A 21,918-nucleotide genomic window follows, 5' to 3' on the forward strand; every position below is an offset into this window, starting at 1 on the left:
GAAAGTTCCAAGGTATACAAACAAGTCAAGATATTCTAATGAAACTTCTGACAGATAAATACAGCATCATTCATCTGAATTGTGTTGTATTATTTCCACTGTCACTGCGACAGCTCCAATAAATATAAGCAGTTTGCAAGAACAGATTAAGCACCTATTTCTCAAAAAAAATTTGCCCTATGAAACTAATGAGAGAAGGTGAAAGACAAAGGAAAAGGAGGAGGAGAAAGAAGATAGATGTACATAGACTGGGTGACTAAATCAACTAACATTTATTTTCTTACAGCTCTGGAAGCTAGCCCAAGATAGAAGTATTAGCAGGTTGGTTTCTTCTGAGGCTCCTTTCCTTGGCTTTAATGGCCATCTTTCCCGTGTCTTCGCATGATCATCACTTTGTAAATATCTTTCTTCTAACCTCCTCTTAAAAGACCAGTCATATAGGATTAGGGCCCACCAAATGACTTCATGTTAACTTAATTTCTTTAAAGACCCTATTTCCAAATATAGTCATATTTTGAGAGGCTGGAAGTTAGGACTTCAGCATATCATTTATTTTTTGTGGGGAGCACAATTCAACCCATTTGTATGTACATATATATACATATCAGTTCAGTTCAGTCGCTCAGTGGCATCCGACTCTTTGCTACCCCATGAATCGCAGCACGCCAGGCTACCCTGTCCATCACCAACTCCTGGAGTTCACTCAGATTCACGTCCATCGAGTCTGTGATGCCACCCAGCCATCTCATCCTCGGTCGTCCCCTTCTCCTCCTGCCCCAATCCCTCCCAGCATCAGAGTCTTTTCCAATGAGTCAACTCTTCGCCTGAGGTGGCCAAAGTACTGGAGTTTCAGCTTTAGCATCATTCCTTCCAAAGAAATCCCAGGGCTGATCTCCTTCAGAATGGACTGGTTGGATCTCCTTGCAGTCCAAGGGACTCTCAAGAGTCTTCTCCAACACCACAGTTCAAAAGCATCAATTCTTCAGCGCTCAGCCTTCTTCACAGTCCAACTATCACATCCATACATGACTACTGGAAAAACATATATAAACACACAAATATGTGAACCTAATTAGATGTAGGGCATGCTAAGTTGCTTGAGTTGTATCTGATTCTTTGCAACCCCATGGACTGTAGCCCAACACACTCCTTGAATTAAATGTCATGATGAACACACCAAGGAAACCAGAATTGAAAGAGACACGTGTACCCCAATGTTCATCACAGCACTGTTTATAATAGCCAGGACATGGAAGCAACCTAGATGTCCATCAGCAGACGAATGGATAAGAAAGCTGTGGTACATATACACAATGGAATATTACTCGGCCATTAAAAATACACTTGAATCGGTTCTAATGAGGTGGGTGAAACTGGAGCCTATTATACAGACTGAAGTAAGTCATTAAGAAAAACATGAATACCATATACTAACACATATATATGGAATTTAGAAAGATGGTAACTATAACCCTATATGCGAGACAACAAAAAAGACACAGATGTATAGAAGTCTTTTGGACTCTGTGGGAGAAGGTGAGGGTGGGATGATCTGAGAGAATAGCATTGAAATGTATATTATCACATGTGAAACAGATCGCCAGTCCAGGTTCAATGCATGAGACAGGGTCCTCAGGGCTGATGCACTGGGATGACCAAAGGATGGGACGGGGAGTGAGGTGGGAGGGGGGTTCAGGATGGGGAACACATGTAAACCCATGGCTGATTCATGTCAATGTATGGCAAAAACCACTAAAATACTGTAATTAGCCTCCAATTAAAATAAATAAATTTTTTAAAAATAAAAATGTCATGATGAGTGATTTGAAAAATAAAAATGTCATTAAGGTTAATTATAATAGATAATTAGAGGATAATTTCCAATGTCAATGGCATTACCATTTTAATGCAATATACAAGAAATGTCCAAAATGTGGGCATGTACCTGGAGGATATATTAATTCATCCCATCATGACCAAATTATTGCCTTTTCAATTCTCCATTTGATTTTATAAAGGAAAGTTTCCATTTGGAAAACTAATGTTTTTGACACCACTAACCTTGTTTTAAAATTGTCCCTCTTAACAGAGAGCCAGGCTTTAGGCAACAAAGTCTAGGTAGAATATAATCCGTAGTTATGCCTGTGATTGCCATTTAATTATGACAAAGGACTTATTTTCTATTCATAGTCATAACATTTTTTAAAAATGTAAGTTTGAAAAGATCAAATTAAAGAAGATATTAAGTCTATATTCTATGTGAAAGTAAAAACAGATAGATGAAAGTGAGCTTGCAATTTGGAAATAATTACAGAAGGAGAGACTGAGCCCAGGGAATTTATTGCTATACTGCTAACTCCTTGTGACCTCCAGCAGAGAGTATTTGTTTCAAATAAAAACAGTGGTGAATTTACATTGCAGAATTTTGTACATTTGACTTTTCCATAACCTGGAAATAATTTTAAAAGCATTGCTCGTTGGCTGTAGTCTAACTGTAATCCCATTACTCTAGAGTCAACAGGCCTGAAGCCAAGATAGCGTGTGTTCTTCAGCAATTTTCTTGAAAAAGGAATGCAGCATCTCAATCTTTAGTTGACCAAGGTCTTTATCACCTATTACTCAAGTTTGAAAAGGTATGTAGTAGGCTGTTGTCCCCTTCTCCTCCCACCTTCAGTCTTCACCAGCATCAAGGTCTTTTCAAGTGAGTCAGTTCTTCCCATCAGGTGGCCAAAGTACTGGAGTTTCAGCTTCAGCATCAGTCCTTCCAATGATTATTCAGGACTGATTTCCTTTAGGATGGACTGGTTGGATCTCCTTGCAGTCCAAGGGACTCTTTAAGAGTCTCCTCCAATACCACAGTTCAAAAGCATCAATTCTTTGGTACTCAGCTTTCTTTATGGTCCAACTCTCATATCCATACATGACTACTGGAAAAACCATAGCCTTGACTAGACGGACCTTTGTTGGCAAAGTAATGTCTCTGCTTTTTAATATGCTGTCTAGGTTGGTCATAACTTTCCTTCTAAGAAATAAGTGTCTTTTAATTTCATGGCTGTAATCACCATCTGCAGTGATTCTGGAGCCCCCCAAAATAAAGTCTGTCACTGTTTCCATTGTTTCCCCATCTATTTGCCATGAAGTGATGGGACCAGATGCCATGATCTTAGTTTTCTGAATGTTGATAACTTTTGCACTCTCCTCTTTCACTTTTATCAAGAGGTTCTTTAGTTCTTCTTCACTTTCTGCCGTAAGGGTGGTATCATCTGCATATCTGAGGTTATTTATAATTCTCACGGCAATCTTGATCCCAGTTTGTGCTCTATCCAGTCTAGCATTTCTCACGATGTACTCTGCATTTAAGTTAAATAAGCAGGCTTTGGCATCACTGACTCAATGGACGAGTTTGAGTGAACTCTGGGAATTGGTGATGGACAGGGAGGCCTGGTGTGCTGCAGTCCCTGGGACTGTAGAGTCGGACACGACTGAGAGACTGAACTGTAGCTGTAGGTGCTTTACATGCGTCCTCCCAGTGGCCCTTACAACAGTATTGTAGGGTGAAGAATTCACATTTTAGAGACAGGGCTTAGAGCAGTGAAGGAATTTTTGCAGTATGAAATAGAGGGAAGATTAAATATAAAGCTTCTGGTTTCTGGCTGGTGCAGCAGATACCAAATAGATAGAATAGTCATGATTATTGTCACAGTGTTTGGCAAGCTCAGGATTTAGCCTTAAGTCTGTTTAGTTCAAGCCCATGTCTTTATACACCACCACACTGGGCCCTATAGAAACACAGGAAAAGAAAAAACATAATTTAAGATTCATGTTAAAGCTATGAATCATTCACTAAGTAGATCTTTGCCCCTGTGTACTATGTTCCAGATGCTATGGAAAGAGCTTCCAACCATCCCTTGTCTCCGTGGAATAGCTCAGGATGCCACAAGTTGCTACAGTCCCCTTTCTCCCCAAGACATGTAATTTCCTATTTAATGCCTATTGCCTGTGCTGAAGAGTAAACTCTTCGGAGGAAAATGTCTACTATGATGACCACTTTATCTCCAGTGGGTATCTTCATGACCCACTGGAGATAATAAAAAAAAGTTTTATTAATGTCTTCCTCCACAAACACTTTCAAACTGCTTTTAAAAAATCTCTCCATTATATCTGTATATGACCTCAGCTATGCTAAAAAAAAAAGAGATTCAAGAAAATTTCTCAGATTTCTTTATGGATGGTGGGATTATCAATATTTCTTGTAACACTTTCTATATCTTCTAGAAGTTTATATATATAATAATAGAAAGGAGAAAATAAAATAAAACTTATTGAAAAATAAGTGTTGAAAAATAACATGTGAAGTCTAAAATTACTGAACATAAAGGTACATAGGTGTAGCATCATTAACAATTTCCTCTGATAAGACTTATCTGCTTCTATGCTCCTTCCCCTTCTCCTACAAAACTGAATGGTTCATGCAAGCAGGGGCTCAGGGATAGGACATCCTTCTCTCAAATACTCTGGCAGGATTATGAGGTGGTAATTCAATTGCTTCAGGAATCCTCAGATCAAAATCTGTAAGTAAAAAAAAAAATCTGCAGGAAGCTGGGTGAGGCAGCCCTCTTCTGGGGAAATAAGAAAATGCAACCACACCAAAGGATGATGGCTGGATCGTAAACAGCCCTTAGGGCACAAGGGTATTCAAAAGCTATTCACTGAAAATGAATTTTTGAAGCTAAAAGTTCATTTTGGAAGTTGAAGCATTAAGTATGTGTCTCAAGACTCTCTGCAATTCATGGGGTCTCAATTTCTCATCTGTAAAATGCAGAAAGTAACAGTACCTCCTAAGGTCATTTTGAAAACAATGTGAATAAATTCAGTTATTCAGCACAGTGCTCAGCAGACAGAAAATGCTTAATAAATGACAGCCATTATTTCACAATTTTCACAGTGATAATTTTACCTGTGGAACCTCTCCAGTGTTTACAAAGAAAGACCCTAAGGAATATTGCATATTGCATCTAAAAAAGAAATGAACACGTGTACATATTTAAAAAGAACAGTTTATGGCTAAAAACCATGAAAACATTAAACTTTGAGATGTGTTCACTGAAAAATTGTTTATTAAGGTGTTAATGTTTTATATAGTTGATTCAACATTTGTATAACTTAAAATTCTGAGCTGCCCTTGAGTAATCTAGGTATCTACAACTCACATGTATGAAATTGCATATTTCCTGATATTCAACATAGATTTCTCTAACTTCCATTTATCAGACAAGTAAAACATTAATCTTTCAAAGCTATACCTTTATGAGTTCACAAATTCCAATTTCTCTGAATTTTTTTTAATCATATTTAAATATCAATAACCTCAGATATGCAGATGACACCACCCTTACGGCAGAAAGTGAAGAGGAGCTAAAAAGCCTCTTGATGAAAGTGAAAGAGGAGTGAAAAAGTTGGCTTAAAGCTCAACATTCAGAAAACGAAGATCATGGCCTCTGGTCCCATCACTTCATGGGAAATAGATGGGGAAACAGTGGAAACAGTGTCAGACTTTATTTTTTGGGGCTCCAAAATCACTGCAGATGGTGACTGCAGCCATGAAATTAAAAGACGCTTACTCCTTGGAAGAAAAGTTATGACCAACCTAGATAGTATATTCAAAAGCAGAGACATTACTTTGCCGACTAAGGTCCGTCTAGTCAAGGCTATGGTTTTTCCTGTGGTCATGTGTGCATGTGAGAGTTGGACTGTGAAGAAGGCTGAGCGCCGAAGAATTGACGCATTTGAACTGTGGTGTTGGAGAAGATTCTTGAGAGTCCCTTGGACTGCAAGGAGATCCAACCAGTCCATTCTGAAGGAGATCAACCCTGGGATTTCTTTGGAAGGAATGATGCTAAAGCTGAAGCTCCAGTACTTTGGACACCTCATGAGAAGAGTTGACTCATTGGAAAAGACTCTGATGCTGGGAGAGATTGGGGGCAGGAGGAGAAGGGGACGAGAGAGGATGAGATGGCTGGATGGCATCACGGACTCGATGGACGTGAGTCTGAGTGAACTCCGGGAGATGGTGATGGACAGGGAGGCCTAGCATGCTGCGATCCATGGGGTTGCAAAGAGTTGGACACAACTGAGCGACTGAACTGAACTGAAAACCTTAAAAGAGGAAACTGAAAGCCCCAAACCAAAAACCTGAATCTGCCTTTCACAATATGTATCAAAGCATCATAAAGTACACTTTAAACATCTTACAACTTCATCAGTTACACCTCAGTAAAGCTGAGGAAAAAATGGAATCGCACACCAAACAGCCTTAATCTGAACCAATACTGAGAAACAGAGCAATGAAAATGATCTTTCATTTATCACACAGGAAAAATACAGAATATATTTAGTAATTTATTTTCACCTAGAGACAACATACTTTGTACTTAGAGAAATGAAAGATTAGTTGTCAGGGGTTGCTTTTGGAGAATGATCAATAAGTGCCTTATCGATGGTTGGATACTGAAACCAGGGGCCATCGCCTCTTGCTCGCATTAATCTTCGTACTTCCAGCTCCTTTAATCTGTAAGAAATAGAATAGTGATGTTGTGATTACAGCATTTCCCATTATAAATTTAATGAATTATCTCTGTAAAGAACAACCACTTGAGAGTCTTGCTTTTGTGTAAAATATAATGTCCCTCCACAGATCCATGTGTATGCATATATCTGATATACACCTATAAGCAAAATTTGGGACTTATTTTGGCTCTTATTATCTTGTTTATGTAGTTAGCCAATGAATATTATTTTTAATCCCTCAAATATCACTTGATAATGAATTCTCTTGGTTCTTTGTCTGGGCAAATCACTTTCACTTGAACAACGGTAATGCATTTCCTGTCTTCTTGCCTTTTAAATGTTAAGAGAGTCATTTACAGAATGTCTACTATTATGACTATCTGTTGTGCCAAATGCTAGGAATTAAAAGAGGAACAGGCCTTCCTGAGGAGCGCACATGCCATCTACACTGGCTGCCCATCACTATTAGGACAGACCTTTTGAGAGCAGGGACGGTATCTCATTCACCAGCCACCAACATCACACTGAGCCTGGTCAACACTGGACAGACCATCAATATTGGTAAAGAAAAGGAAAACCAGGATAAAGAAAAACGTTCTCCAACTCTAAGATTTACTTATCCATCCTCAGCCTTCTTTATAAACTGAATAATCTCTGCTCTAGAAAGATATGTTCATTTTTTCACAGCCAAGCCTTTGTATAACCTACCACACATTCCTGGAATAATCCCTTTTCCATCAGGCCTTTTACTTTCCATTTTTACAGACTATAGAGATACTAACTTTTTATAGCACTGGAAATTTATCGTAGTTATTTATTCACTTTATTAACCATAACCAGCTTACCAACCCAATCTATGACAGATAATATATTTTGGTGGTAGTATAAGATAATATATTTATATTTATTAAGAAAATATATTTCTCTTTTGGGGGGATTAAATATAATCTTTTTTCTTTTCTATTTTTTAGAATGTAATTATTCAAAATGAAAGTAATTAAAATATTCATCACAGAGACTGGTTAAATAAATTATGGCACCCATATAATGGACAGCCTACGCACCTGTTAAAAAGAATAAGGGAAATCTACGTAAATAGTAACATGGAAAGGAGGGGGCAGATATACTGTTAGGTTAAAAAAGCAAGGTATAAAATAAATATGTGTAACATCTTCCCATTTCATTAAAAAACAGAAAAAAGCATTTGTGACTGTGTATATATACACATGAATAGAGTATTAAAAATTGTGGAGGATTGAAACTAATAGTTATTTCCCTATGGAAGACAGTCCCTTCCTATTTTACGCCTTTCATTTATGCTTCCGTTTGCTACACACCTAAACATGTATTTTTTTAAAAACTGTAGATACTCCCCATTCCATGCTCACACCGCATTTTTCTTTTGGGGTAAAAGTCAGGGTCCTGCTTTTATTTCTACTTTGTTTTGAAATTATTCAGGATCTCCATATGTCTAAGAAATTTTAGAATCTTGTGTTTTACCAAAGGTATATGTCTGAAGTTCAAAAATGTCCAAAGTTAACCAAATATGAGGCATAATGCTGTTCCACACTCTTAAATATTTAATGACAGTTCTATATGGAAACTACATATATATGTAATTTTACATCCAGAAAACAAGCTAATCATATGTTCATTTAATCATTTAAATATTCTTCAATATCATAGCAATTTTTGTAAACTACAAAGTTAAAGCAGAACAAATGGGAAGTAGACGAGTGTAGCCTAGGGTCAAGAGTTGAAGAAGGGGGGCTGACTGAAGGGACAGGAAAGAGACTCATGAGGTGATCAAAATCATCTGATTGTGGTGATTTCAGTTTATTTTTGTCAAAACTCACTGAACTTAATGGGTACATTTGATTGTATGTAAGCTTCACTCCAAATAGCAAAATAAATCTCAAATAAGATCATATTTAAAAGTAGCAAAAGGAAATATGAGCAAATATTAAAAAAATAATTTGGCACTTGTATATTTACTTATTTTATTACTCACAGAGATGTATACATGACATAAAATTATGGAAGCTAAAGAAAACAACTGACAAACCTAATGATAATTAAACAAGTAATATATATAAAGTAATTAAAGTATCAGTATCTAGTAAGTATTCAAAATATATTAGGTATCACTGCACTTTTGTTATCTGAAACATAAAAACACTATGTCGCAAAAAAATTCTACACTGTCAGAAGACAAATGACAAGCCAGAGAAAACAAATCTGCAACAAAAACAAAAGGTTATTTTAATCAATGCATAAGTTAGTAGAAAAATGGGCAATTCCTAAAAAAAGAAACACAAATAACCAACAGATAATGAAAAAATGCTCAACTTCGCCAAAAAATACAGAATTGAAATGATGAGATAATATTTTCAACTATCTTATGAGCAAAAATATTTAGGTTTAATAAATTCCTTTACTGGGAAAGGTATGGAGAAACAGAATAAATTACTATGTATTGATGACAGAAAAGACAACTGGCACAACTTTTTAAAGAGGAATCTGACGAGAGCTATCTAAAATGTAAAGCATGGGCTTCCCTGGTGGCTCAGTGGTAGAGAATCTGCCTGCCAATGCAGGAGATACAGGTTCGATCCCTGATCTGGGAAGATCCCACATGCCTTGGAGCAACTAAGCCTGTGTGCCACAGCTATTGGACCACTGCTCTGGAGCCTGCATGCCCCAACTACTGAAGCCCGTGCACCCTAGAGCCCATGCTCCACAACAAGAGAGGCTACCACAATGAGAAGCCCACGCACCACAACGAGAAGCCCACGCACCACAACTGGGGACTGGCCCTGCTTGTCACCAACCAGAGAAAAGCCTGCACAGCAAAGAAGACCCAGCACAGCCAAAACTAAACAAATACATTTTTAAAAATGTAAAGCACAATAAGTGGTTAACAGAGCCACTGCTAGGAATTTATATTCCAGATATACTGAATAATATACTGAATACGTGAATGAATACGTATACTGAATACGTGAATGCCCCAGATATGCAAAATATATGCGTAAGGATATTCAGCACTGCACAATGTACAATATCAAGAAACCTGAAGAGAGCCTAAAAACCAACAAGAGGTCCCCTACTGGTTTAAAAAATTAAGGCACATCCATGCAGTGCAACTATGAGAATGAATGGAGTATATGCTATTACAGGAAGATCATCAAGATACAGTAGGCCCTCCCTATCCTCGGAGGGCTGACTGTTCTACACCATTTTATACAGACTGGAGCATTCTCAGATTTTTGATATCTGCTGGAGGTCCTGGAACCAAACTCTCACAGATACCAAGGGATGACTATGTATTTACATGAAACAAAGAAAACGCACAGAACAGTGTTGCTAACAGGATTCCATTGTGTTGATACATTTTGTAAATGATAAATACAATATATATTTTTAATATATAAAATTTTTCCTAGGAATGTATACAAGAAATCATTATTAAATCGTGGTCACCTTGAAGGATCAGATTGGGTGCAGAAGAAAAGGGAATTGCAGGGAGAAGGGGAAGGAGAGGGCTGCTTAGCACTTAAAAGGGTCAGGACATTTCAAAAAAAGAATTCCTTGTAATCTGACAGATATTATCCTGAATAGTCTCCTAGTCTCCAATGCATCATCTCCATTCTAAAGATGGCGAAGATTCTCTCGCCACTGTCACCCTTTTACACAGAGCATCTTACAGTGTTGAAGAAAGTTTTATTAAATTTCTTCCTGTGGTTTGCAACTGTAGGCAAGGATTTTCTTCCCTGCACTCCACCCCCCACACTTCTTTTACCGTAATTCAGCCTTTTCAGATTCAATTTGAAGGATAGCCATTGTTCTTTCGTAATTCTTTTCAGGAGCATCAAAGAAAGTTCGGGCAATCCATCTTGATATAGGATGCTACAAGAGAAAATTTGTTTTGAGATTAGTGTCTAAAAAGTACATCACTATTCCAGTGTACTGTTTTCCTAAAAGGACCATCTCAGGTTAATCAGTAATACTTTTATGTACTCCGTTCTGTAGATACTGTATTTGTCTTCATTTACAGGTGAGCAAATTCTACAAGACTGTACAGTTACTCGGAGAAGGCAATGGCACCCCACTCCAGTACTCTTGCCTGGAAAATCCCATGGACGGAGGAGCCTGGTGGGCTGCAGTCCATGGGGTCTCGAAGAGTTGGACACGACTGTGCGACTTCCCTTTTACTTTTCACTTTCATGCACTGGAGAAGGAAATGGCAACCCACTCCAGTGTTCTTGCCTGGAGAATCCCAGGGACAGGGGAGCCTGGTGGGCTGCCGTCTATGGGGTCGCACAGAGTCGGACACAACTGAAGCGACTTAGCAGCAGCAGTACAGTTACTAGGTTGCAGTGTCTGGACTCAGGCCAGTCTGACTCCAAAACTTGTGCTCGTTCTTATTACACTATGCTCTGAATATCTTAAGTGGCAGATTTCAGTGCAAAAGCTGGGGTTTGGTGATCCCAAAATGGAGCTGTTTTCACCAGTAAGCAAGATAAGCTAATTGTATGGCGTTACCTTAAGAGTTAATAATGAAGTATTTCTTTTCTAAAATATAATTCATTCAGATAACAAAACATGGAAACACACTGTAATCAAGGCCATCTTACTACAACACTTAATAAAGACAAGTAACAGAATTAATCTGGGACTTTAGTAGTGGGCTTCCCTGGTGGCTCAGAGGTTAAAGCGTCTGCTTCCAATGCGGGAGACCTGGGTTCGATCCCTGGGTCGGGAAGATCCCCTGGAGAAGGAAATGGCAACCCACTCCAGTATTCTTGCCTGGAGAATCCCATGGACGGAGGAGCCTGGTAGACTACAGTCCGTGGGGTCGCAAACAGTTGGACATGACTGAGCGACTTCACCTTACCTCACCTTACCTTAGTAGCAATGACAGTATGGTAAAATGATTAATTCATAGTGCTGGAGTCAAGACCCTCTATGTTCCAATACTGACCCTATCCCTGAAACAGGTCACCTACCTCCTTTTAAGATTCAGCTTCCTCAGCTTTAAAGTGGGAAAACTAATAGTACTATTATGAGATAATATTTGTAAAACACTATCAAAATGCCTGCTACACAGTGAGTATTCAACAAATGATAGCCAGCATTAGTATCAGGACAATTTTTCCTATGGTGTAGAACACAGGATAAATTTTGTTACTATGCTAGGTTAGTAACACAGTACAGAGTTGGTCTTTAAAAAATCATGAAGCTTACAATGCAGATAATTACCCAAAGAAGTTGCTTATAAAAAGTGAACACAAAATGCATCATTTACTTGATATAAAAAACTGAATTTAAAACTGTATCACAATTGTTAAATTAAGCTATTAACCAGTACATTGACAAGGCACCTAACCCTGCAAATAACTTTTAGTGACCTATACCAACCTTGAAATATTCCCAGTGTTCTGGGACGTAGCCTTCTGGAATTTCTGCTAACTCAGCTTCACCTAGTAAGAGAAAACACTGATATTCAACTTTAGTAACAGGAGTTTATGTTAATTTTTCACTATTTAAATAAGAAACCTATCTCTTGTGGTTTTAAAGAACCCTTTGTTTTATAGCAATGAAGATGTCTAATATTTTAAATTCACTTCAATCTGGTGGAAAATCATTCACTATATATTTTTTTAGATGTCTTCTATGTGTAAGGCTTTGCATATAGGCATCATATAAGAGTTCTCATTTTGTTTTTATTTAGTGTAACAAGATATAATGAAAAACAAATTATTCCTCTGAGTTTCCCTAAACCTTCTAGGCAAAATATTCAAGGATTTAAGTTTTAGAAGTACTTCACGCAGAATTTCCCAAGAAAATCTAGTATTTACTGTCATTCACAAATCCATTCTTTAAAGAAGATTACCACTTTCTAAATTCCAAGATGGATAAAAAAATTTGTTCTATCCCTCAGCTTGTTTTCCACCTGTATTTCTGTTTTCCTCATTCAGACTCATCCAAGCTGGTTTGAGAAGGAGGAAGAAGTCAGGTCTTTTATATGGTCTATAGAGTCAGGGACCTTAAAGGTTTTTTGGGGAAAAAAGTTAGAAAAAGAATCACCGTACATTACTGCAGATTAAGATTTGGTTGAAATGAATTCTCATGCTTAAGTTTTTTATTTAAAGAACTTTCCCTTCTAATATCCATAATTTCTTTTTTATATTAATATACACAGGTCTTAAAAACTTACTAGTCAGTGGGGAAGATACTCACCAATGAATACATTTATCAAAGTTATGCCAATTACTACTGGAATCCCAGTCAACAAAATGTAGAATCTCTGTTAAGATTAAAAAAGAAAAAAAAAGTTTTCACATAACCGTTTCCTATCTTTCCTCACACTCAAACTACCCTCATTATATGATTTCCTTATATTTCATATAAAATAAACTTGCCAAATTGGAGATCTGATACAAAGCGATATAGTTCTATAATTTCCTTTTGCTCTAGTTTTTAGATGCCTACATTTAGCATCAAAAATGAAAGAAAAAAGTCAGATTTCACCAGTATAATGCAATATATATTTAAGTGATTTTTCAATTTCTGGTTAAAGCAATGTATTAAGGGACATTTATTTATTTAGCTGTGTCTTTCAAGTCAGCAGTGGCCCACTGGATCTTCCTTGAATCATACAGGACCTTGCTGTAGTGCACGGACTCTCTAGTTGTGGCTCGTGGGCTTAGCTGCTCTGCTGCACATGAGATCTTAGTTCCCTGACTAGGGATGGAATGCTCATTCCCTGATTGCAAGATGGATTCTTAACCACTGGACCACCAGGGAAATCCCAGAATTTTTATATTAAGAATAAAAATATAAGAAGATGAAGATGATTTCTAGAGTTTGAGTTGGTCATCACAAAAAAAGGGGGAGGTCAACCGCCGGCAAGAAGAAGGGCATTAAGTACAATAGGAGGCAGGGGAAGGTCTCAGGGGCAGCCAGTGGGTCACAGCTTTAGGAACAGTGGCAGAGTCTGGACAATCTTCCACCTTCTAAGTCTCTACTTTTCCTTATAGAGTCTTGAGACACAAATATATGATTAACACACTGCTTCACTCTCTGAGATCAAAGTTCCTAACCAACAAAGAATTAAAAAATCATCTCAAAATAATGGAGTTACATATTTAAAGAAGTCCTTCAATGAGTTCTTTGCTAATTTAAGGAATATTTTAGTAATACAAATAATTATTACCAAATGAATCCATTTTCAGTTTTAAAATTTATAGACTGGGAGGGGGACAGGGAACACAGCTGATTATTTCAAAACCCCATAATCTTCAGAAGAAAGAAATAGTTCAATTTATACTTCCAATATGTCTGAATTTTTCTTGAAAAAAGGAAAGTCTCACTAATTTAAAAATAAATTCAATAACAAACCAGACCTTACTACAAAACTTCAAAATTTTTTGAGAAAAGGAATATACATTTACAAAACAAAATCTTTTATAAAATGAAAGATGTTTTCTAAATAGGAAAAAAAATTCCTATTTATACATAGTTTAGTTCAACAAAATTTTAACTCACCAGTAATTTCAAAAAACGTTTGTCATAGAATCCAGAAGGCTTGATGATAAACAGTCTTTTCCCATGGTCTCCACTGTGTCGCACAGGAGCTAAAAATATTAAGTTACCCTGTTATATACAAGGCTTATTGTTATATTTGGAGATAAAAATCAGATTATAAGAAAATGTACATGCATAAATGTTTAATATGAATCATGATAAAGCATCCCTTCTCTGCCAAAATATGTATGTGTTTAAGATGTACTGTTCTAAACTTTAACTCTCCTCATTTTTATTCAACATTTTCATTTTTATTCATCAATATTCAAGATATTCAAAAATATCTAAATGATTATTTGAATTTGTTCCAGTAGCAAGTAGGAAGATCAGAGACTCTTGGTGGATCACAGAGCTCTTTATTTATCTCTGCAATACATATTTAGCAGCAATAAATGCTGCAAAAGAATTTAAATTATCTGATATGATGAGGCAATATACATTAAGGACTTGATGCAAAATAAATGGAAAGATAATTATTCAATCCAGCAGGAATTTGAACTATTAAAGGAATTTCAGTCATAATAGATATCGGAAAGATTGTACCCACTGCTCAAACTTACATGTCAGGAATGACCTCTCTCCTCCTGAAATCTACTGTTTAGACCCAGCTGACATCTTATCCTCTAAGAAACCAAATGCTTCCCAACTAAGATGAGAGCTCTCCTACCTCTGAACTGCTGTGTACTCTACTGGTGTGCAAACCTGCTTTAACTGCCCCCACTGAAATGTAAGTACCTTGAAAACAAGAACAGTCTTTTAAAATTTGCTATTACCTGCAGCAGCTTGCAATGAACTTAGAAGGTTAATTCCCAAGAGAATTAGAAGCTAGCATGAATTTACTAAGTATAAATCATACTACTAAGGCCTCTAAAATAACAAGAGAATTTGACAAGGTAAGTATGTAGTTCGATAAATCATTTGAAAGATACAATAGAAATTTTTGAGGAGTTTTAAAAAATGGGCTGAATAGTACAAACCACTCACTAATTCAGTAAATATTTAAGTGCCCACTATGTACAGGTCTTTGCTAGGTGTACAGCATAAAAGGTATATAGATCCTGCTGGGAGAGAAAAAGTAGATAACAAAATTACAAATCTATAAGGACAACAAAGGAAAGAAAGGAATACAGTATCAGAAAAGAACAGGCCCCAATTAAAGTTCCTCTTTAGACAGGTTGGTGGAGTCTAGGGGAGTACAAGGAAGGTACATTATAAACCAAGAGAAGTAGCAAGTTAGATAAAATTGGTAATGGGCAACTGGCTGATCATACCCAAAAGGTACAGATTACTTATGCAGTAACCTGCCAAAGGGTTCTCTCCCGATTTCTATGAATGGCCTAGATGAGGTAGAGATGGTATTCCTGACATTACAGAGCTACTGCTATAAGAGTGGCTACCACACCAATGATGAAACAGGATCCTCCCAAAATCCCTCCTACTGCATTTACAAAAGGCTGAATCGAAAAGGATTAAGTATAGTAAGTGGGAAGTCCTGCCTGAACCATCCAGAAATTTTGTTGCTCACAAACTTAAGAAAAGTCATTGGTGGAAGTTCTCTGGTGGCCCAGTGGTGAGGATTCTGGGCTTTCACTGCTGTGGCCCAGGTTCAGTCCCTGGTCCGGGAACTGAGATCTGGCAAGCTCTGTGGTGCGAGCAAAAAGAAATAAAGGAAAAGTCACTGGTGTCATGTGGTTACCAAAAAAACTCAAAGGTAATCCAATCTTAATCTGATGTACCAGAAATACAGGGTCAAAGCAGAAGAAGCCCTCAACCCACCTCTTAACTAGACCTGCTGAAGCGTGTGCATCCTCGAGTACTCTGTTTTGGAGGGACAATCTGGGGCATGCCCCAAGTTAGGCAACTAGGGTGGCAAACACGCCGGAAACTGACCTGCTGAAAAAATGGAAGCTTACTGGTCTACATAAAAGAAGTCAGGATGGAGACCAGACAAGGGTCTTTAAATAGCTGAGGGTTGTCTGACAAGGGCTGTGCTGAACTGGAAGGAAGAACTAGGATCATTATGTGAAACAGTATTTTTAGCTTAATACAAGAAAGAAGTTTCTGACAATTTTTAGCAGTTGAAAACAAAACTGAACTGCCTCTCCAACACCCACTCTGAAGTTATTTGAGAGTCAATAATGGAATATAACAATGCATACTACAGGGGGTTGGCCTAGAAGATTTCTAAGATCTTTTCTCTCAAAGAATCTGACAGATGGCTCCTCTTAGAATAAAGACATATCTTTCCTACTGATCAATCTGAATAATTTCCTTCCATCATTAAGAATGCCTTCCTGCTTTCACGTTTTTGCCCTTACTTTCCCCTTTGCTTAAAAGCCTTTCCTTAGGCTCTTTGAATGGCCACCTCCTCATCCCATCCTTCAGAGATAAGATCAAATGTCACCTCTTCAAAGAAGTCTTCTCTGACTACCCTATCCAAAGCTGGTCACCTACTTATTCTCCTTAATGTCATTTGGTTATTTCCTTTAGAACAATAAACGCTAAGCTGAATTATTCAGTACTGTATCTCCGTGCTCTTTAGTGTCTGCAAGTGGCAGGAGAACCCTATCACTGAATTTACATTTCTCAAGTAAATAAAAAGTTGGCAGGGAATCCTTCTTTAGACCCTGAAAGTAAATTCAGAAGAGACAGTATAGTCTCAACTTTCCCTTTCAGACAGAAACATATACACACACAAATATACATACAAGGATTAAACTCTATGTGGGGTTTTAGGGACAACTGTTTATGAATGCAAGCATTAGCAAATACAGAAACTGTAACAGAAAAAAAAATTATGGAAGAAAGCTTGGACTGGCTGCATTCTAGCAATATTAAATAGTAATGTAAACTTCTTGCTTTCATCACATATAATTACTCTACTGCTGAACAAATATTCACGTCATTAAATGGACCAGATAACGGTTATACTATCAACTGTTCTAAAAGATACCTCATAGTACTAAACTCTTTTCACGATCTGTTGTTATATTAACAGTAGGACCATCTGCTTACAGTCTAAAATCATTAGCGTGAACACTGCTTACAATCAGTTGGATGGCGGGATTTCTGGAACTCAGATCCTTCTGCCACAAAAACAGGCATTTCCTACCGCTCTCTAAAGCCTGGAATTTCTCAATTAGGTATTCATTAATTATGTGGAAGTAAGGTTTCAATAACCTTTTTTTAAAATGTAAATAACTTCAGGAAAGTTATGTTGTGGACAACTGTGACACTTGTGAGGATCAAATAATTCAATGTAAGATTTTTGTGTGTCTCTAAGACAAGCCCCAAAACTAATTTTCATTCCCTCATTCTCTGACTATTCCCAGTTAACTGTAGCACCAACTCAATTACCCAGGCTAAAAATCTCACTTGTCTTCCTACACCTCATCTATCAGTTGTCAAGGCCTCTTGACTCTAAAATTCAAACCTTCCATTTCTCTCCAGGCTCACTTCACCTCACTGGCTTAAGTAATCAACACGCTTGATAAGTCAACCAAATATTCAGATGCATCTTCCTAAAGCGTGCTACTGATGCTGCTCTTCTGCTAAATACTCTCGGCTGCCTACCAAATTGTTAAGGTACTTTGGCTTTGTATTCAGTGTGTATGTGCTAAGTCGCTTCAGTCGTTCATATCTAAATCTTTGCAACCCCATGGACTGTAGCCTGCCAGGCTCCTCTGTTCATGGGATTCTCCAGGCAAAAATACTGGAGTGGGCTGCTGTGCCCTCCTTCAGGGATCTTCCCAACCAGTGATCGAACCAGCGACTCTTACATCTCCTCTATCAGCAGGCGAGTTTTTTATTTTTACCACTAGCTCCATCTGGGAAGCCCTTTTGTATTCACCCTCTCCCCTAATGTGGTCCTGACTTCCCTTTCTGCAGCCTTCTCTCTCAACACCTACCTATTCCAAGAGCCCCATTTTCAGATGTATCAGAAAACACACCCTTTACCTTTCTGGCAATTGCTGCTGCTACTGCTAAGTCGATTCAGTTGTGTCCGACTCTGTGCGACCCCATAGACAGCAGCCCACCAGGCTCCCCCGTCCCTGGGATTCTCCAGGCAAGAACACTGGAGTGGGTTGCCATGTCCTTCTCCAATGCATGAAAGTGAAAAGTGAAAGTGAAGTCGCTCAGTTGTGTCCAACTCCTAGCGACCCCATGGACTACAGCCCACCAGGCCCCTCTGTCCATGGGATTTTCCAGGCAAGAGTACTGGAGTGGGTTGTCATTGCCTTCTCTGACAATTACACCTCTTAAAACTGTCCCTAGAACCTATTAACATGCCCCATCATCCATGTCTGAACTAAGTCCACACTGCTTTGTTTATAAAATCATTTTAATACTCTTCTCAGGTTTTCAAGTCATAATATATTGACATCAGCCTTCAACACAAAAGTTCTCTGCAGCTGAGGAGAGAACTTAAGCTCATTTCTAGAGTCCATTGATGTTTGACATTTAATAATTTAATTAAATAGAATACTTTAATCTGTGCTGAGGGTGATGATAACGTGGCAGCATTAAAAGTTTAAGAAAGTTGCAGCCAAGGGGGGCTTGAAGAAGGTAATGTTCAGTGCTGCAGACCCTCCCCGCTCACTCTTTACCACCACCTTTGAGGTAAGTTAAAATTATCACTCTTTTTTTTAAACAGTTCTTATGGTAAGAGATGTTTACTTCAAAATAACATTTCTAGAAAGATGCAAAATTATGCAGAAGCACATCTCAGGGTTATAAATACTTGTCGGTGAGAATGAGACTGGTTTTATTTCCCTGTCAAGTCAACAGAATATAAGCACATTTGTAGTAAAAATTCTCTTAAAAAAAAAATCCTCTATTTTTAAAGCTGAAGACCTGTAGGTTCAGAGTAATTAAGCGCCTTTTACTTAACTTCCCAGATGTGATGACCCAAATTCACAGAATTATTGAATTCTGAAGCCAGAGTTGAAACCTAGGCAGTCCGGCTCCAGAGGAAACAAAAGCAGACAAGGCTGTCTACTCTGCTGGATCTTACATTCTCAGAGAGGCAGAGAGTGTGTGCCGCTGTGCCTGCATGCGCTCAGCTGCTTAGTCACATCCAACTCTTCATGACCCCAGGGACTGCAGCCGGCCAGGCTTCTCTGTTCATGGGATTTCCCAGGCAGGAGCACTGAAGTGGGTTGCTGTTTCCTTCTCCAGGGGATCTTCCTGACCCAGGGATCAGACCCACATCTCTTGCATCTCCTGTACTGGCAGGCAGATTATTTACTACTGTGCCACCTTGGAAGCCCAGAGGCAGGCATAAACAATATAAAGCAGATTATGAACTTTTATTCCACAGTGACAGATTAGGCTTCACATGCAAAATACCTTTGAAAGCAGGTACACAGCTAAAACACAGTAACACTCACTATAGCTATTATTTCCCCTTCTGCTCTCAGTAGAAAGGGTGTAGATTATCTGCAAGGATCCTTCCAGAACTTCAAGAATGGGGAGTAGTGTATAAACAGAATCTAGGAGTGAAATTTTACCTCCGTTTAGGGAAATAGATGGGGAAACAGTGGAAACAGTGTCAGACTTTATTTTTGGGGGCTCCAAAATCACTGCAGATGGTGACTGCAGCCATGAAATTAAAAGACGCTTACTCCTTGGAAGAAAAGTTATGACCAACCTAGATAGCATATTCAAAAGCAGAGACATTACTTTGCCAACAAAGGTCTGTCTAGTCAAGGCTATGGTTTTTCCAGTGGTCATGTATGGATGTGAAAGTTGAACTGTGAAGAAAGCTGACTGCCAAAGAATTGATGCTTTTGAACTGTGGTGTTGGAGAAGACTCTTGAGAGTCCCTTGGACTGCAAGGAGATCCAACCAGTCCATCCTAAAGGAGATTAGTCCTCAATGTTCATTGGAAGGACTGATGCTAAAGCTGAAATTCCAATACTTTGGCCACTTCATGTGAAGCGTTGACTCATTGGAAAAGACCCTGATACTGGGAGGGATTGGGGGCCGGAGAAGGGGATGACAGAGGATGAGATGGCTGTATGGCATCACTGACTCGATGGACAAGAGTTTGGGTGAACTCCGGGAGTTGGTGATGGACAGGGAGGCCTGGCATGCTGCAATTCATGGGGTCACAAAGAGTTGGCCACGACTGCGCGACTGAACTGAACTGTATCTCCAGATAGGCATGATCAAACAATATGGGGCAGCAGGGAGTATGTGAAGAGGATATGTGTAATCAGAAAAGATTTACAAAGGACTTTTATCAAGGAATGTGAGCACATGTGGCTTTGTAGAAGGTTCAAATTCCTGCTGGAAATTCGTTGAATACCATTGGTCCTTTCCATCATTTTTCCATTAAGTCCCTATGTATAATGCCTCTTCATGTGAAATGACATAACTCAAATTAAATTGGGAGAAGAGCAGTAAACAGAAAAAGATATTTTTAAGTTGGAGAAGAACCTTTCTGCCTTTAAATTTCACTTCTTCTGTATCTACATCTATTGTATAGGACAAACAGCTTACAGCCCATTTTCGATAAGAGGATTAAATGAATATCATTAATATCTATATGGTGTCCAGCACATAATACATGCTCAATAAGTGTTAGCTGTCATTATTATTATCAATTTAATACAGTAGTGAATTATTTTTGTAATAATTGAGTCACAGTTTCCTCATCTGTAAAATGGGGATAATAACATTGTATTCACTTTGCAGAAACCAAGAGGGACTCAGACTGAATACAAAGCATTTGATTCTTTGCTATTAATATTATGATTATTCATTCCCCTTTAGTTCAATCCACAGTCTCGGAGAGGCTCCAAATAACCCTTCCACGACTGCCCTGACTTTCCTAGGACCTAGGAAAAGACCTACGATCTTCATATAGGTCCCTTCCTCTCTAACCAAACATTAAAAATAATTATTTTGTGACTGCATTGATATAAAACGAATACAATTCAGGCTAGATTTACCATCACTTACGCATTAACATTACAGTCCTTTACCTTTTGATTTTAAAAGAAATGTAAATGAAAACATTTTCGTGGACACCTGAAAGTATCATGAAGACGGATCACTGTGCCTAGAGAATGAGTTAGTCCCGAGCTCTCCACCTGACCATATATTAGAATTAGCATCGGCAGGATCCTCAGCAACATGACTTCCCAGCTTGTGAGAGTAAAATCTAGCGCAGGTGCAAAATGCAAAGAACCGTGTGCCTGAGAAACAGAGGTCTTAGTTCTTCGCTTTCTAATCTCTTTCTAACATCAGCTTCATCCACAAATTAGCAACAGAATAGGTGAATGACAAAGTGTCTCAAAAATTCTAATTACTTAAATACGATCGACCTGATTACTTCAGGAAAGCCCTCAGTTTCCTCACATAGCCCATGCTACTTCTCACAAACCCCAAGTCCTCAATTTATTCCCGGCTCCCTCCGGATTCCACCAAGGTCACCTGGGAAGAGCCCTCCATCTCTCCACCCGCGTTCCCTAATCTCGCTTTCTCCCAGAGCTAGTACCCACCGACAGTCTTCGGAAAGTCACGGGTGAGGAAGCCTCCGAATCCAAGTCGAGTGCCAAGACGGCGGCCGGACAGAGCGACCACTGCAGAAACCGAAGCCCGATGCAAAAGACTCATGGCCGCCATGGCTACTACGGGCAAGAGAACAGCGGGGGAGAGTAACGGAGGCCGAGAGAGCCAATCTTCCAAAGAGGGCGAAGCCGGAAAGGGGCCATGTTGACTGAGGGCAAAGTCAATTCCCGTCCTCGCCTTCCG

At 38.6% G+C, this 21,918-nt stretch overlaps 1 protein-coding gene across 5 annotated transcripts; it reads right to left on the minus strand.

Moving 5' to 3' along the window:
• Positions 1–249: 249 nt before the first annotated feature.
• NDUFB5 (NADH:ubiquinone oxidoreductase subunit B5) lies at positions 250–21,918 on the minus strand. 5 transcript variants are annotated; one of them, XM_069579694.1, is made up of 7 exons: positions 21,666–21,902; positions 14,119–14,207; positions 12,811–12,877; positions 11,989–12,050; positions 10,370–10,476; positions 6,425–6,568; positions 250–1,032 (listed from the first exon to the last, which is right to left on the minus strand). In XM_069579694.1, exons 1-6 carry the CDS (start codon positions 21,787–21,789, stop codon positions 6,448–6,450), a joined length of 570 nt encoding a protein of 189 aa, XP_069435795.1. In that variant the 5' UTR covers positions 21,790–21,902; the 3' UTR covers positions 250–1,032; positions 6,425–6,447. The 5 variants fall into 5 exon arrangements, with proteins under 5 accessions (XP_069435795.1, XP_069435806.1, XP_069435815.1 ...); XM_069579705.1 differs by having other exon boundaries at positions 256–3,779; positions 21,666–21,886; XM_069579714.1 differs by having other exon boundaries at positions 530–1,029; positions 21,666–21,880.

The sequence above is a fragment of the Ovis canadensis genome, chromosome 1 (genome assembly GCF_042477335.2).
Source record: "Ovis canadensis isolate MfBH-ARS-UI-01 breed Bighorn chromosome 1, ARS-UI_OviCan_v2, whole genome shotgun sequence".
NCBI lineage: Eukaryota > Metazoa > Chordata > Mammalia > Artiodactyla > Bovidae > Ovis > Ovis canadensis.

Bases quoted from the DNA above. Each gene is read 5' to 3' on its own strand.
- NDUFB5 (XM_069579694.1), bottom strand. From the start codon at position 21,789: ATGGCGGCCATGAGTCTTTTGCATCGGGCTTCGGTTTCTGCAGTGGTC. The intron at 12,051-12,810 runs GTGAGTATCTTC...TTCTCTTACTAG, and splicing joins TTTGATAAATGTATTCATTG to GTGAAGCTGAGTTAGCAGAA. The intron at 6,569-10,369 runs GTAAAAGAAGTG...TATTTCTTACAG, and splicing joins TCTGAAAAGGCTGAATTACG to ATTAAAGGAGCTGGAAGTAC.